General features: G+C 42.3%; 1 protein-coding gene across 2 annotated transcripts in view; it reads right to left on the bottom strand.

Annotated features, from left to right (window-relative positions):
• adgrb2 (adhesion G protein-coupled receptor B2) overlaps positions 1-12,890 on the bottom strand; it is a 511,200-nt gene that overhangs the window by 52,742 nt on the left and 445,568 nt on the right. Inside the window, exons 23-25 of one of the 2 annotated variants that reach the window (XM_071368561.1) lie at positions 12,340-12,441; positions 11,107-11,206; positions 8,158-8,229 (exon numbers count right to left, since the gene is read on the bottom strand). In XM_071368561.1, coding sequence (XP_071224662.1) covers positions 8,158-8,229; positions 11,107-11,206; positions 12,340-12,441 — 274 coding nt within the window. The remainder of the gene's footprint in view (positions 1-8,157; positions 8,230-11,106; positions 11,207-12,339; positions 12,442-12,890) is intronic. The other variant, XM_071368562.1, reaches the window with a different exon arrangement.

The following is a 12,890-nucleotide window of genomic DNA, read 5'->3' as shown; positions in this document are numbered from 1 at the left end:
ACATTTTCCCTGAGACTCAAAAGTACTCGTCACATTTTGAATGCTTAGCAGGACAGGAAAATGGTCCAATTCACACACTCAAGAGAACATCCCTGGTCATCCCTACTGCCTCTGATCTGGTGGACTCACTAAAAACAAATGCTTTGTTTGTAAATTATGTCTGAGTGTTGGAGCATGACACTGGCATCCCGTAAATAATAAAACGTAAAAAAACAATTGTGCAGTTTGGTTTGCTTAATATAAGTAATTTGAAATAATTTATACTTTTACTTTTACCTTGATCCTTAAGTATATTTTTTCAATTACATGTACTTCCAATGCTTAAGTATATTTTTACTCAAGTGGTATTTTACCGGGTGACTTTCACTTTTACTTGAGCCATTTTCTATTAAGGTATCTGTATTTTACTCAAGTATGACAAATGGGTACCAAAAGTACACAGTTGTTGAATCTAGATAGGCAGCCAGTCTACTGAGGCTTCCGTTAGGAGGATAATACTATTAAAACAAAGATATGGTGGTAACTGACCCAAGAAGACACAGCGCTCAGAGATATAGCATATTGTTTGCTTGTCTCTGATACTTTCACTAGGTAAGCTAAAGCTGGGTGGTGGGTATGCACTATGACATTTACACCCACATTACCTTTGGCATCACAAGTCACTTGAGAGAGAGAGCTAATAACAAGGCTTTCACATTCAGGCCTGCCCCGAGTGATAAAATACACCTGATGGAACAGCGGCGACTGTGAAGACACACCAATACAGGCACAGACACATGCATACACACACACGATAACATACGCCCTAATACACACATGTACAGATGGATTTTGTGTTGTAGATATGTGGTAATAGAGTAGTGGCAGGAGGGCAAACACTTAATGTGTTGTGAAATCTGTTTTGAATGAATTGTAATGTTTTTTATATTGAATAACTGCCTTAATTTTGCTGGACACCAGGAAGAGTACTGGGGATTCATAATAAATACAAATACATTCAACAACTTCACTGTTGAATTTTGTGCATAATGTGCATTGGGGACAATGATAATAATGTAAAATAATAAGATACTTGAACCAGTGCTTAACTTCGAGTGAAATAGGTGCAGGACTCATTTTGAGTGCTGGTACTGTTTATATGTACACTACATGACCAATCGTCGAACATCTCATTCCAAAATCATGGGCATTAATATGGAGTTGGTCCCCCCTTTGCTGCTATAAAAACCTCCACTCTTCTGGGAAGGCTTTCCACTAGATGTTGGAACATTGCTGCAGGGACTTGGTTCCATTCAGCCACAAGAGCATTAGTGAGGTCAGGCACTGGTGTTGGGCGATTAGGCCTGGCTCGCTGTCTGCGTTCCAATTCATCCATTCAATGCAGGCCAGTAAAGTTTTTCCACACCGATCTAGACAAACCATTTCTGTATGGGCCTCGCTTTGGGCATGGAGGCATTGTCATGCTGAAACAGAAAAGGGCCTTCCCCAAACTGTTGCCACAAATTTGGAATCGCAGAATCATATAGAATGTCATTGTATGCTGTAGATTTCCCTTCATTGGAAATAAGGGGTCTAGCCAAAACCATGTAAAACAGACCCAGACCATTATTGCTCCTCCACCAAATTTTACAGTTGGCACTATGCATTCGGGCAGGTAACGTTCCCCTGGCATCTGCCAAACCCAGATTCGTCTGTCGGACTGTCAGATGGTGAAGCATGATTCATCACTCCAGAGAACGCGTTTCCCCTGCTCCAGAGTCCAATGGCGGCGAGCTTTACACCACTCCAGCCCGACGCTTGGCATTTTGCATGGTGATCTTAGGCTTGTGTGCGGCTGCTCGGCCATGGAAACCCATTTCATGAAGCTCCCGCCGAACAGTTCTTGTGCTGATGTTGCTTCCAGATGCAGTTTGGAACTTGGTAGTGAGTTTTGCAACCGAGGACAGAGGATTTTTTAGCGCTACACACTTCAACACTCGACGGTCCCGTTCTGTGAGCTTGTGTGGCCTACCACTTCGCGGCTGAGCCATTGTTGCTCCTAGACATTTCTACTTCACAATATTAGTACTTAAAGTTGACCGGGGCAGCTCTAGCAGGGCAGAAATTTGATGAACTGACTTGTTGGAAAGGTGGCTTGCTATGATGGTGCCTCATTGAAAGTCTATTGCCAATGTTTGTCTATGGAGATTGCATTGCTGTGAGCTCGATTTTATACACCTGTCAGCAATGGGTGTAGCTGAAATAGCTGAATCCCCTCATTTGAAAGGGTGTCCACATACTTTTGTATATACAGTGCATTCGGAATGTATTCAGACCTCTTGACTTTTTCCCACATGTTGTTACGTTACAGCCTTATTCTAAAATGGATTAAATAAAAAAAAGTCCTCATAAATTTATACACAATACCCCATAATGACAAAGCAAAAACCTTTTTTTTCTCCTTTGACAAAAAATGTGCAGTGTGTAACCAGCTTAACATGGATAGGACACAAGAATGCACATATACAGATGCACATATCACACACAATAACGACACTGACACGCTGTGATGACAAATCGTGTCTATGACCAAAGGCCATATTTAGAAATCCATTTTGTTTCAGGTTCTTTCATTCATCTCTTTTATTGCATTCAGTTTGTTTTATTCTCCTTCATTTGATTATTTTACGACAAAGTGTGTTGCTGTTTTAAATTGAATTTAATTCAGCTTGATTTGAGTTTGATTTGAAGTGTGGTTGTTATCCCTGACTCAATAAACTCTGCTAATCTGTAATCTGTGTCCCACCATCCCTCCATGATATCAGTGAACCATGTCTTCACCTGAGGACAGAGACAGTATGACCTGACCTCAATCTGAGAGGCTGAGTAGGACAACAAATCGCAACCCTATGAGTGGAATCTGAGAACAGAACACTGAAGTGAGCTGCAGAGCCAAAGAAAAGCCATCTTCACTCACAGTGGGTGTTCAGCATGTGTTCCGTGTGTGTGTGTGTGTGTGTGTGTGTGTGTGTGTGTGTGTGTGTGTGTGTGTGTGTGTGTGTGTGTGTGTGTGTGTGTGTGTGTGTGTGTGTGTGTGTGTGTGTGTGTGTGTGTGTGTGTGTGTGTGTGTGTGTGTGAGAGAGAGAGAGAGAGAGAGAGAGACTGCATATTGGATCAGAACAGAGGCAGTGTCAGATGACTTGGGCATTTACCGCATTATCGCCTCTCTCTCTCTCTCTCTCTCTCTCTCTCTCTCTCTCTCTCTCTCTCTCTCTCTCTCTCTCTCTCTCTCTCTCTCTCTCTCTCTCTCTCTCTCTCTCTCTCTCTCTCTCTCTCTCTCTCTCTCTCTATCTATCAATTCAATCAATTCAAGGGCTTTAATGGCATGGGAAACATATGTTAACATTGCCAAAGAAAGTGAAGTAGATAATAAACAAATGTGAAATAAACAATAAAAATGAACAGAAAACACCACACTCACAGAAGTTCCAAAATAATTTAGACACTACAAATGTCATATTATGTATTAATTACAGTGTTGTAACGATGTGCAAATAGTTAAAGTACAAAAGGGAAAATAAATAAACATAAATATAGGTTGTATTTACAATGATGTTTGTTATTTACTGGTTGCTCTTTTCTTGTGGCAACAGATCACACACCTTGCTTCTGTGATGGCACACTGTGGTATTTCACCCAATAGATATGGGAGTTTATCAAAATCGGGTTTGTTTTCAAATTTTTTGTGGATCTATGTAATCTGAAGGAAATATGTGTATCTAATATGGTTATACATTTGGCAGGAGGTTAGGAAGTGCAGCTCAGTTTCCACCTCATTTTGTGGGCAGTGTGCACATCTTGAGAGTCTGCCTACCTTTCTACCTTTCTCAATAGCAAGGCTATGCTCACCGAGTCTGTACATAGTCAAAGCTTTCCTTAAGTTTGGGTAAGTCTTAGTATCGGCCTACTTAAGTATCAGCCTAATACTTCTCTGCATGCATTATTTGGTGTTTTATGTTGTACAGTACACAGAGGATATTTTTGCAGAATTCTGCATGCAGAGTCTGAATTTGGTGTTTGTCCCATTTTGTGAATTATTGGTTGGTGAGCGGACCCCAGACCTCACAACCATGAAGGGCAATGGGTTCTATAACTGATTCAAGTATTTTTAGCCAGATCCTAATGTATGGTATGTCAAATTTGATGTTCCTTTTGATGGCATAGAATGTCCTTCTTGCCTTGTCTCTCGGATCGTTCACAGCTTTGTGGAAGTTATCTGTGGCGCTAATGTTTAGACCAAGGTATGTATAGTTTTTTGTGTGCTCTAGGGCAACGGTGTCTAGATGGAATTTGTGTTTGTGGTCCTGGTGACTGGACCTTTTTTGGAACACCATTATTTTGGTCTTACTGAGATTTACTGATCTAGGTGCTGCTGTAGGCCCTCCTTGGTTGGTGACAGAAGCACCAGATCATCAGCAAACAGCAGACATTTGACTTCAGATTCTGGTAGGGTGAAGCCGGGTGCTGCAGACTTTTCTAGTTCCTCGCCAATTCGTTGATATATATGTTGAAGAGGGTGGGGCTGTTTTTTGCCTATTTTAAACGCACACCTGTTGTTTGTGTACATGGATTTTATAATGTCGCATGTTTTTCCCCCAACACCACTTTCCAGCAATTTGTATAGCAGACCCTCATGCCAAATTGAGTCGAAGGCTTTTCTGAAATCTACAAAGCTTGAGAAGACTTTGCCTTAGGGTGTGCAGGGTGATTACGTGGTCTGACGTACGGTAATTTGGTAAATAGCCAATTTGACATTTTCTCAGTACATTGTTTTTACTGAGGAAATGTATGAGTCTGCTGTTAATGATAATGCAGAGGGTTTTTCCAAGGTTGCTGTTGACGCATATCTCACGGTAGTTATTGGGGTCAAATTTGTCTCCACTTTTGAAGATTGGGGTGATCAGTCCTTGGTTCCAAATATTGGGGAAGATGCCAGAGCTTAGGATGATTTTAAAGAGTTTTAGTATAGCCAATTGGAATTTGTGGTCTGTATATTTTATCATTTCATTGAGGATAACATCAACACAACAGGCCTTTTTGGGTTGGAGGGTTTGCATTTTGTCCTGTAGTTCATTCAAGGTATTTGGAGAATCCAGTGGGTTCTGGTAGTCTTTAATAGTTGATTCTAAGATTTGTATTTGATCATGTATTTGTTTTTGCTGTTTCTTCTTTGTTATAGAGCCAAAAAGATTGGAGAAGTGGTTTACCCATACTTTTCCATTTGGATAGATCATTATTTGTGTTGTTGTTTGATTATTGTTTGCAAATATTCCCGGAAGTGGTTAGAGTCTATGGATTCTTCAATTACATTGATGTGCTGTTCCTTCTTTTTCCATAGTGTATTTCTCTATTGTTTTAGTGTTCACCATAGTGAAGGCGTAGTCTCAGGTTATCTGGGTCTCTATATTTTTGGTTGGACAGGTTTCTCAATTTCTTTCTTAGGTTTTGCATTCTTCATCAAACCATTTGTCATTGTTGTCCATTTTCTTTGGTTTTCTGTTTCACATTTTTAGATTAGAAAGGGAAGTTGAGAGGTCAAATATACTGTTAACTCTTTCTACTGCCAAATTTACACCTTCAGTTTTACAGTGGAACGTTTTGTCAAGGAAGTTGTCTAGAAAGGACTGAATTTGTTGTTACCTAATTGTTTTGGGGTAGGTTTCCACATTACATTCCTTCCATCTATATAAATTCTTAATATTACTCAGTTCCTTTGACTTTGATGCCTCACGACTGAGTATTGCACTGTTCAAGTAGACTGTGATTTTGCTGTGGTCTGATAGGAGTGTCAGTGGTCTGACTGTGAACGCTCTGAGAGACTCTGGGCTGAGTAGTCTTCAGTACTACTGCCAAGAGATGAGCTATAGGTCTACCTACCATAGGAGATCCCTCGAATCCTACCATTGACTACGTACAATCCCAGCGTGTGACAGAGTTGCAGGAGTTGTGACCCGTTTTTGTTGGATATGTTGTCATAGTTGTGCCTAGTGAGGCATATGGGGGAGGGAATGTTGTCACCTCCAGGCAGGTGTTTGTCCCCCTGTGTGCTGAGGGTGTCAGGTTCTTGTCCGGTTCTGGCATTTAGGTCGCCACAGACTAGTACATGTCCCTGGGCTTGGAAATTATTGATTTCCCCCTCCAATATGGAGAAGATGTCTTCATTAAAGTATGGGGATTCTGGTGGGGGGACATAGGTAGCACACAGGAGGACATTTTATCTCTATCTATTTTCAACTAGCTTTCTCTCTCTCTCTCCATCCTCTCTAAGTTAACTCTGATTCCCTGCTGGGTACTTTGGCACGCTAATGGCTAGGTCATTCTCATTTCACAGTCAAATGGGTTTCCTTTGGGTCTATAATGTACTCCCTCCCTCCCCCATGTTCACCCTCTCCCCTTTGTGTTCTTCATTATCCCTGTCTCCTTTTCTCTCCCTCTATTTTCTCTGTCACCTCTCCCTCCCTATTTTTCTCCCACTCCCCCTCCTCTCTGCTAAGGTCATTATTTTCATACATACACCCATGTTCCTTACCGCTCTCCTCATTTTCTCCATCCATCCATCTCTCTCCCTCCTCTCTCTGTTTATCACGGTTTCTTTATATACATCTGTTTTCTCACTCCCTCCTTCTCCCCCACTCTCTCATTTTGCTAATCACATTTTCTATACATCTGTGTTCTCTCACTCCCTATTGGATAAATAACATTTTCCACAGATGTCTGCATGCTCTCTTAACCACTCTCTTTTCCCTCCTTCCCTTCCTCGTTCTCATACACACATTGTTGCTCTGCAACACACCCTCTCTATAGATCCATGAACTCTGTTCATTCAAGCCCAATCATCTTCTATTCCAACCCTCTGCCTCTGTTCCTCTCCTCAACTTCTTGAGACTGTCTCTCATCCCACTTTGCTCTCCTTCTCTCCACATCTCTCCAATCCAGAGGTAGCCTACTCTCCTTACCCGTTGTGCTGCAGCTATTAGGGATTAGGTTCAGTCCCTGGCAGAGATTTTCATATTTACTCAAATAATTCCCGGATTTAGTTGACTAATCCTACGCTTTTGTGATATTGATTTAACATATATGGCTTAGCGCTTCTGGCATTTAATATTATGTTTTAAACTACTGTATCAGTTTATCCAATAACCTATTTAACTATGCATATCGTAGCTGGAGGAGAGGCTTGGAGATGCCGCGTAGGCATGGAATGGATCAAACCCCAGTGCATTGTGGGTAGCTGGGTATTTGGGCATACTAGGGGGTAGTTTGCAATTGTGTGTGTGTACGTGTGTGTACGTGTACGTGTGTGTGTGTGTGCTTTCGAGTATGTGTGTGTGTGTGTGTGTGCATGTGTGTGTGTGTGTGCATGCATGTGTGTGTGTGGTAGATGGGTATTTGGTCTCACTAGGGGCCCTGTGTGGGTCTGTGGTGAATGGGTATTTGGTCTCACTAGGGGCCCTGTGTGGGTCTGTGGTGAATGGGTATTTGGTCTCACTAGGGGCCCTGTGTGGGTCTGTGGTGAATGGGTATTTGGTCTCACTAGGGGCCCTGTGTGGGTCTGTGGTGAATGGGTATTTGGTCTCACTAGGGGCCCTGTGTGGGTCTGTGGTGAATGGGTATTTGGTCTCACTAGGGGCCCTGTGTGGGTCTGTGGTGAATGGGTATTTAGTCTCACTAGGGGCCCTGTGTGGGTCTGTGGTGAATGGGCATTGAGGGCATTAGAATGGGGACTTATCGTCTTACTTCATACAGTGTCTTATTAATCTCTTTATAGGCGCGCTGCATCATCTGGACAATGCTGTATTATATTAATATATGCTGGAGCTGTTGGCATATTCACAAGAGTAATCCTTCCCATGTCTGAGCTGATTCTCTGTCTAGCTAGCTAGCTGGTACTGTACACTTCAGTAGGAGAAAGTCAACATACAGTAAACACACAGACAGACAGACAGACAGACAGACAGACAGACAGACAGACAGACAGACAGACAGACAGACAGACAGACAGACAGACAGACAGACAGACAGACAGACAGACAGACAGACAGACAGACAGACAGACAGACAGACAGACAGACAGACAGACAGACACATACACGTGTGTGTTTACACACACACACTAACCTCGCGGCGCATGACACAGTGCACAGTAATGATGACGAAGCCCTGGACAGAGTCAAAGACAGCAAACAGGACCTGAAAAAGAGCAGAACAGAAGTCAGTTAGCATATACAGTAGATAGAGAGACAGAGAGAGAGAGAGAAAGTGAGACAGAGAGAGAAAGAGAAACAGAGAGAGAGAAAGAGAGAGAGATATATAAAGAGAGCGAGAGAGAGAGAAAGAGAGAGAGAAAGAGAGAGACAGAGAGAGCGAGAGAGAGAGAAAGAGAGAGAGAGAGAAAGAAAGAGAGAGAGAGAAATAAAGAGAGAGAGAGAAGAGAGATAGAGATAGAGAATTTGGGAAACTTCTTTTGGTAATCTACATCCCACAAAAAGACTTTGGAAAGCAATTAGAAATCAAGAAAAATTGAACATCCTTGAATCAGTCATTAAAAACAACCTAAATCCATTAGATTACCCAATAACCCAACAAGAAATAAATGAATAGCTCAAATCTATAAAATCAAAGAAGACTTGTGGTCTAGATAACATTGAAATGAAATGCTGAAAAACAGCACACCTGAGTTACAAAATGCTGTGCTTAAATTGTTCAACATGGTATTAACTTCTGGCTACTTTCCTGATGTCTGGAACTAGGGGCTCATCTCCCCTATCCACAAAAGTGGAGACAAATCAGACCCCAATAATTACAGGGGAATTTGCGTAAACAGCAACTTGGGAAAGGTTTTCTGTAGCATTTTGAATTCAAGATTTCAAACCTTTCTTCAAGAAAAAAATGTAATACGTAAATGTCAAAATTTCTCCCCAACCATCGCACTACTGACCACACCTTACACACTAATTAATAAACATGTCCATCAAAAAAAATAGGGCAAAATCTTTGCTTGCTTTATTGACTTAAAAAAAGTATTTGATTCTATTTGGCACGAAGTGCTATTCTACAAAATTCTCCAACGTGGGCTTGGTGGTAAGGTGTATGACTTAATACAATGTATGTACACAGAAAACAAGTGTGCAATAAAAATCAAAAACCAAAGAACAGAATTATTTTCACAACGTTGAGGTGTGAGACAAGGCTGCAGTTTGAGTGCAAATCTTTTCAACATTTATATAAATGAATTAGCAGAAATGTTGGACCATTCTCCAGCCCCAACACTCACACTATTTGACAGAGGTACCAACCAAAGAAGGTCTTCAACAGAACCTTAACATTCTAGAGCAATATTGCCAAAATTGGGCCTTGGCAGTATTTTTTTTGTTGTAAATCATGATTTTCCCCCCAAAAAACAGATCAGAAACACAAATATAAATTCACCCTGAACAACACCATAATTGAACAGACAAAAAATGACTCATACCTTGGTCTGACGATATCTGCATCGGGAATCTTTAATATGCAGTCAATGCACTCAAAGAAAAAGCCCGCAGAGCATTGTATGCAATAAAAATGTAATTGTTCAAAATCAACATCCCAATTAGAATTTGGACCAGAATATTTGACAGTGTAATCCTACCAATAGCTCTTTACGGAAGTGAGGTTTGGGGGCCACTCAATAAGCTGGACTTTAATATGTGGGACAAACATCCAATTGAAGCCCTACATGGAGAATTCTGTTGAAAAATTCTAGAAGTCCAGAGAAATACACCAACTAATGCATGTAGGGCAGAATTGGGCCGCTTTCCAGTAATAATGAAAATACAGAAAATATCATAAAATTTTTGGCTAAATTCAAGTCAAAATTCAAGCACTTCAAACCCAAGAACTGAGCCCAGAAACAAGCCCTCTCAGTCAGCTGGTGTTGGACTTAACCAACCAAGCTGACACCATCACTGCTTCAAAAGTAAGAATTCCAATAAACAAAATCATGAACCAATCAAAGGACTCATATTTACAACATTAGAAAAACGAAACAAAATCCCAAAGCCGACTAATTTGCTATTTTTATTATTTTCCTAAACAGAGAATATGAATTGGCTGATTATCTCTACTCTGTCAGAGATACGAAGCAGAGACAGATCCTTACCAAGTACAGGCTGAGTGACCACCGATTGGCAATAGAAACTGTCAGACATAAAAAGACATGGCTACCCAAAGAGGAGCGTGTACGTGGTCACTGCACCACAGGGGAGGTAGAAACAGAGATGCACTTTCTCCTTTACTGTGATAAATATTCCTCACCAAGAGATTCATTATTCACAGAAATGACTCCATTTATTCCAAATGTTTACTTATTAAGCCCAGAGGAAAATCTAAAAATACTCATGGGCGAAGGAGCAATGGCTCCTCTTGCAGCCAAATATGCATTTGCCTGCCATAGCCCGAGGGACACTGAATAATAACATCTGCACAGTAAACAGTAACTTACTTATTATTAGTATTAATGTTATTACTATTATTGTTATTACTATTATTGTTATTACTATTATTATTGTTGTTTATCATTCCAAATAGTAATGGTATGGGTAGTAGGGTGATGGTAATGATAGCAGTTTAGTGATGGTGGTGGTAGTAGTAGTAGTAGTAATAATGATGGTAGTTGTAGTACTGATGTAATGGTGAAGATGACAGTTATTTAGTTATAAGTTAGTTATAGTTTCATTTTCCATGTTTAGCCTTTTATATGTATTACCTTTCTACTATATTGTTGTTATTTTTGTATTTCATTTTGTATTATTATTTACTACCATTTTATATTATTATTTGTTATTCTTTATAATTTTATTACAATGTATATTGTATACATTGTTGCTTTGGCAATATTGACACAATGATTTCATGCCAATAAAGCAGATTGGTGCATGCAGGTGTGTGTGTGTGTGTGTGTGTGTGTGTGTGTGTGTGTGTGTGTGTGTGTGTGTGTGTGTGTGTGTGTGTGTGTGTGTGTGTGTGTGTGTGTGTGTGTGTGTGTGTGTGTGTGTGTGTGTGTGTGTGTGTGAAGACAGCATAGTGTACCTGGAACAGTGTGGAGCGGCGGTCGGTGATGGCCAACACAGCAGACATCCAAGTCAGAGCCAGCAGAGGGAGAACTACACAGGAACTCCACAGGGACGCCCTGAGAGAGAAGAAAGACCGGAGAAGAGGGAGAGGAGATGGAGAAGATAGGAGAGAAGAGGAGATGGAGAAGATAAGAGAGAAGAGGAGATGGAGAAGAGAGGAGAGAAGAGGGAGAGGAGATGGGGAGGAGAGGGGGAGGAGAGGAGAGAAGAGGAAGAGGATATGGAGAAGAGAGAGAAGAGGGAGAGGATATGGAGAAGAGAGGAGAGAAGAGGGAGAGGAGATGGGGAGGAGAGGGGAGAAGTGGGGGAGGAGATGGAGAAGAGGGAGAGAAGATGGAGAGGAGAGGGGAGAAGAGGGGGAGGAGAGGAGAGAAGAGGGAGAGGAGATGGAGAAGAGGGGGAGGACATGGAGAGGAGAGGAGAGAAGAGGGAGAGGAGATGGAGAGGAGAGAAGAGGGGGAGGAGATGGGGAGGAGAGGGGAGAAGAGGGGGAGGAAAGGAGAGAAAAGGGAGAGGAGATGGGGAGAGGGGGAGAGAAGTTCAGCCTCCAGAATCTGGCAATTCTCTCATAACACATTCACACATGCGAGTGTGCACACAACCACACACAAGAGCACACACACAAACCCACAGTGACACACGAGCACGCACACAAACCCACATTGACACACACGAGCACGCACACGAACACAGAGTGACACACACGTCCGTTGCTCTCCAGACGGTGTGATGGATGTAGAACGCGGCCAGGTGAGAGACGGATAACTGACAGCTGTCTATAAGGGGTCTGCTGATGTGAGAACCCAGCATGAGTGTGTGTATGTGTGTGTTCCCTCTGGTTACCCATGAAATCTGACACCAATTGAATATGTTCATGCTGTCATAGTTTCATATCCAGAGTGTTAGACTGTCAGAAAGACAGGCAGATCTGTCTATAGCCTCAGAGAGAGAGAGAAAGAGAGAGAGAGAGACAGACAGAGAGATGGAAAGAGGGACAGAGAAAGAGAATGAGAGAGCCGGTGAGGGAGAGATGTAGAAAGAGAGAGAGATGGAAGAACAGAGATGGTCATATTGACTCTCAGACAACTCTCTTTGCACCCCACCAATGAGAAAGTGAAGAAAGGACAGGAGAGAAGACAGAAAGAAAGAGACAGAGTGTGTGTGTGTGTGTGTCTGTGTGTGGACTAACATGGCGCTGCTGGCTGTAGAGCTGGACATAGCTGTACTTGAGATCACACCACACTTGGAGCATTTCAGGAGCAGTCTGCTACGCGACGCCTCCAGCGGTGGACTTTAAGACACACAAACACATACACACACACACGACAAGGGAGGATACACACACGACGAGGGAGGATACACACACGACGAGGGAGGATACACACACGACGAGGGAGGATACATACAACGAGGGAGGATACACACACGACGACGGAGGATACATACAACGAGGGAGGATACACACACGACGAGGGAGGATACACACACGACGAGGGAGGATACACACACGACGAGGGAGGATACACACACGACGAGGGAGGATACACACACAACGAGGGAGGATACACACACGACGAGGGAGGATACACACACGACGAGGGAGGATACATACAACGAGGGAGGATACACACACGACGACGGAGGATACATACAACGAGGGAGGATACACACAACGAGGGAGGATACACACACGACGAGGGAGGATACACATACGACGAGGGAGGATACACACACGACGAG

Source organism: Salvelinus alpinus, chromosome 26 (assembly GCF_045679555.1).
Source record: "Salvelinus alpinus chromosome 26, SLU_Salpinus.1, whole genome shotgun sequence".
NCBI classification, from domain to species: Eukaryota; Metazoa; Chordata; class Actinopteri; order Salmoniformes; family Salmonidae; genus Salvelinus; species Salvelinus alpinus.
Note: the sequence above shows the minus strand (reverse complement) of the source record. Positions and strands in the feature narration are given on the sequence as shown.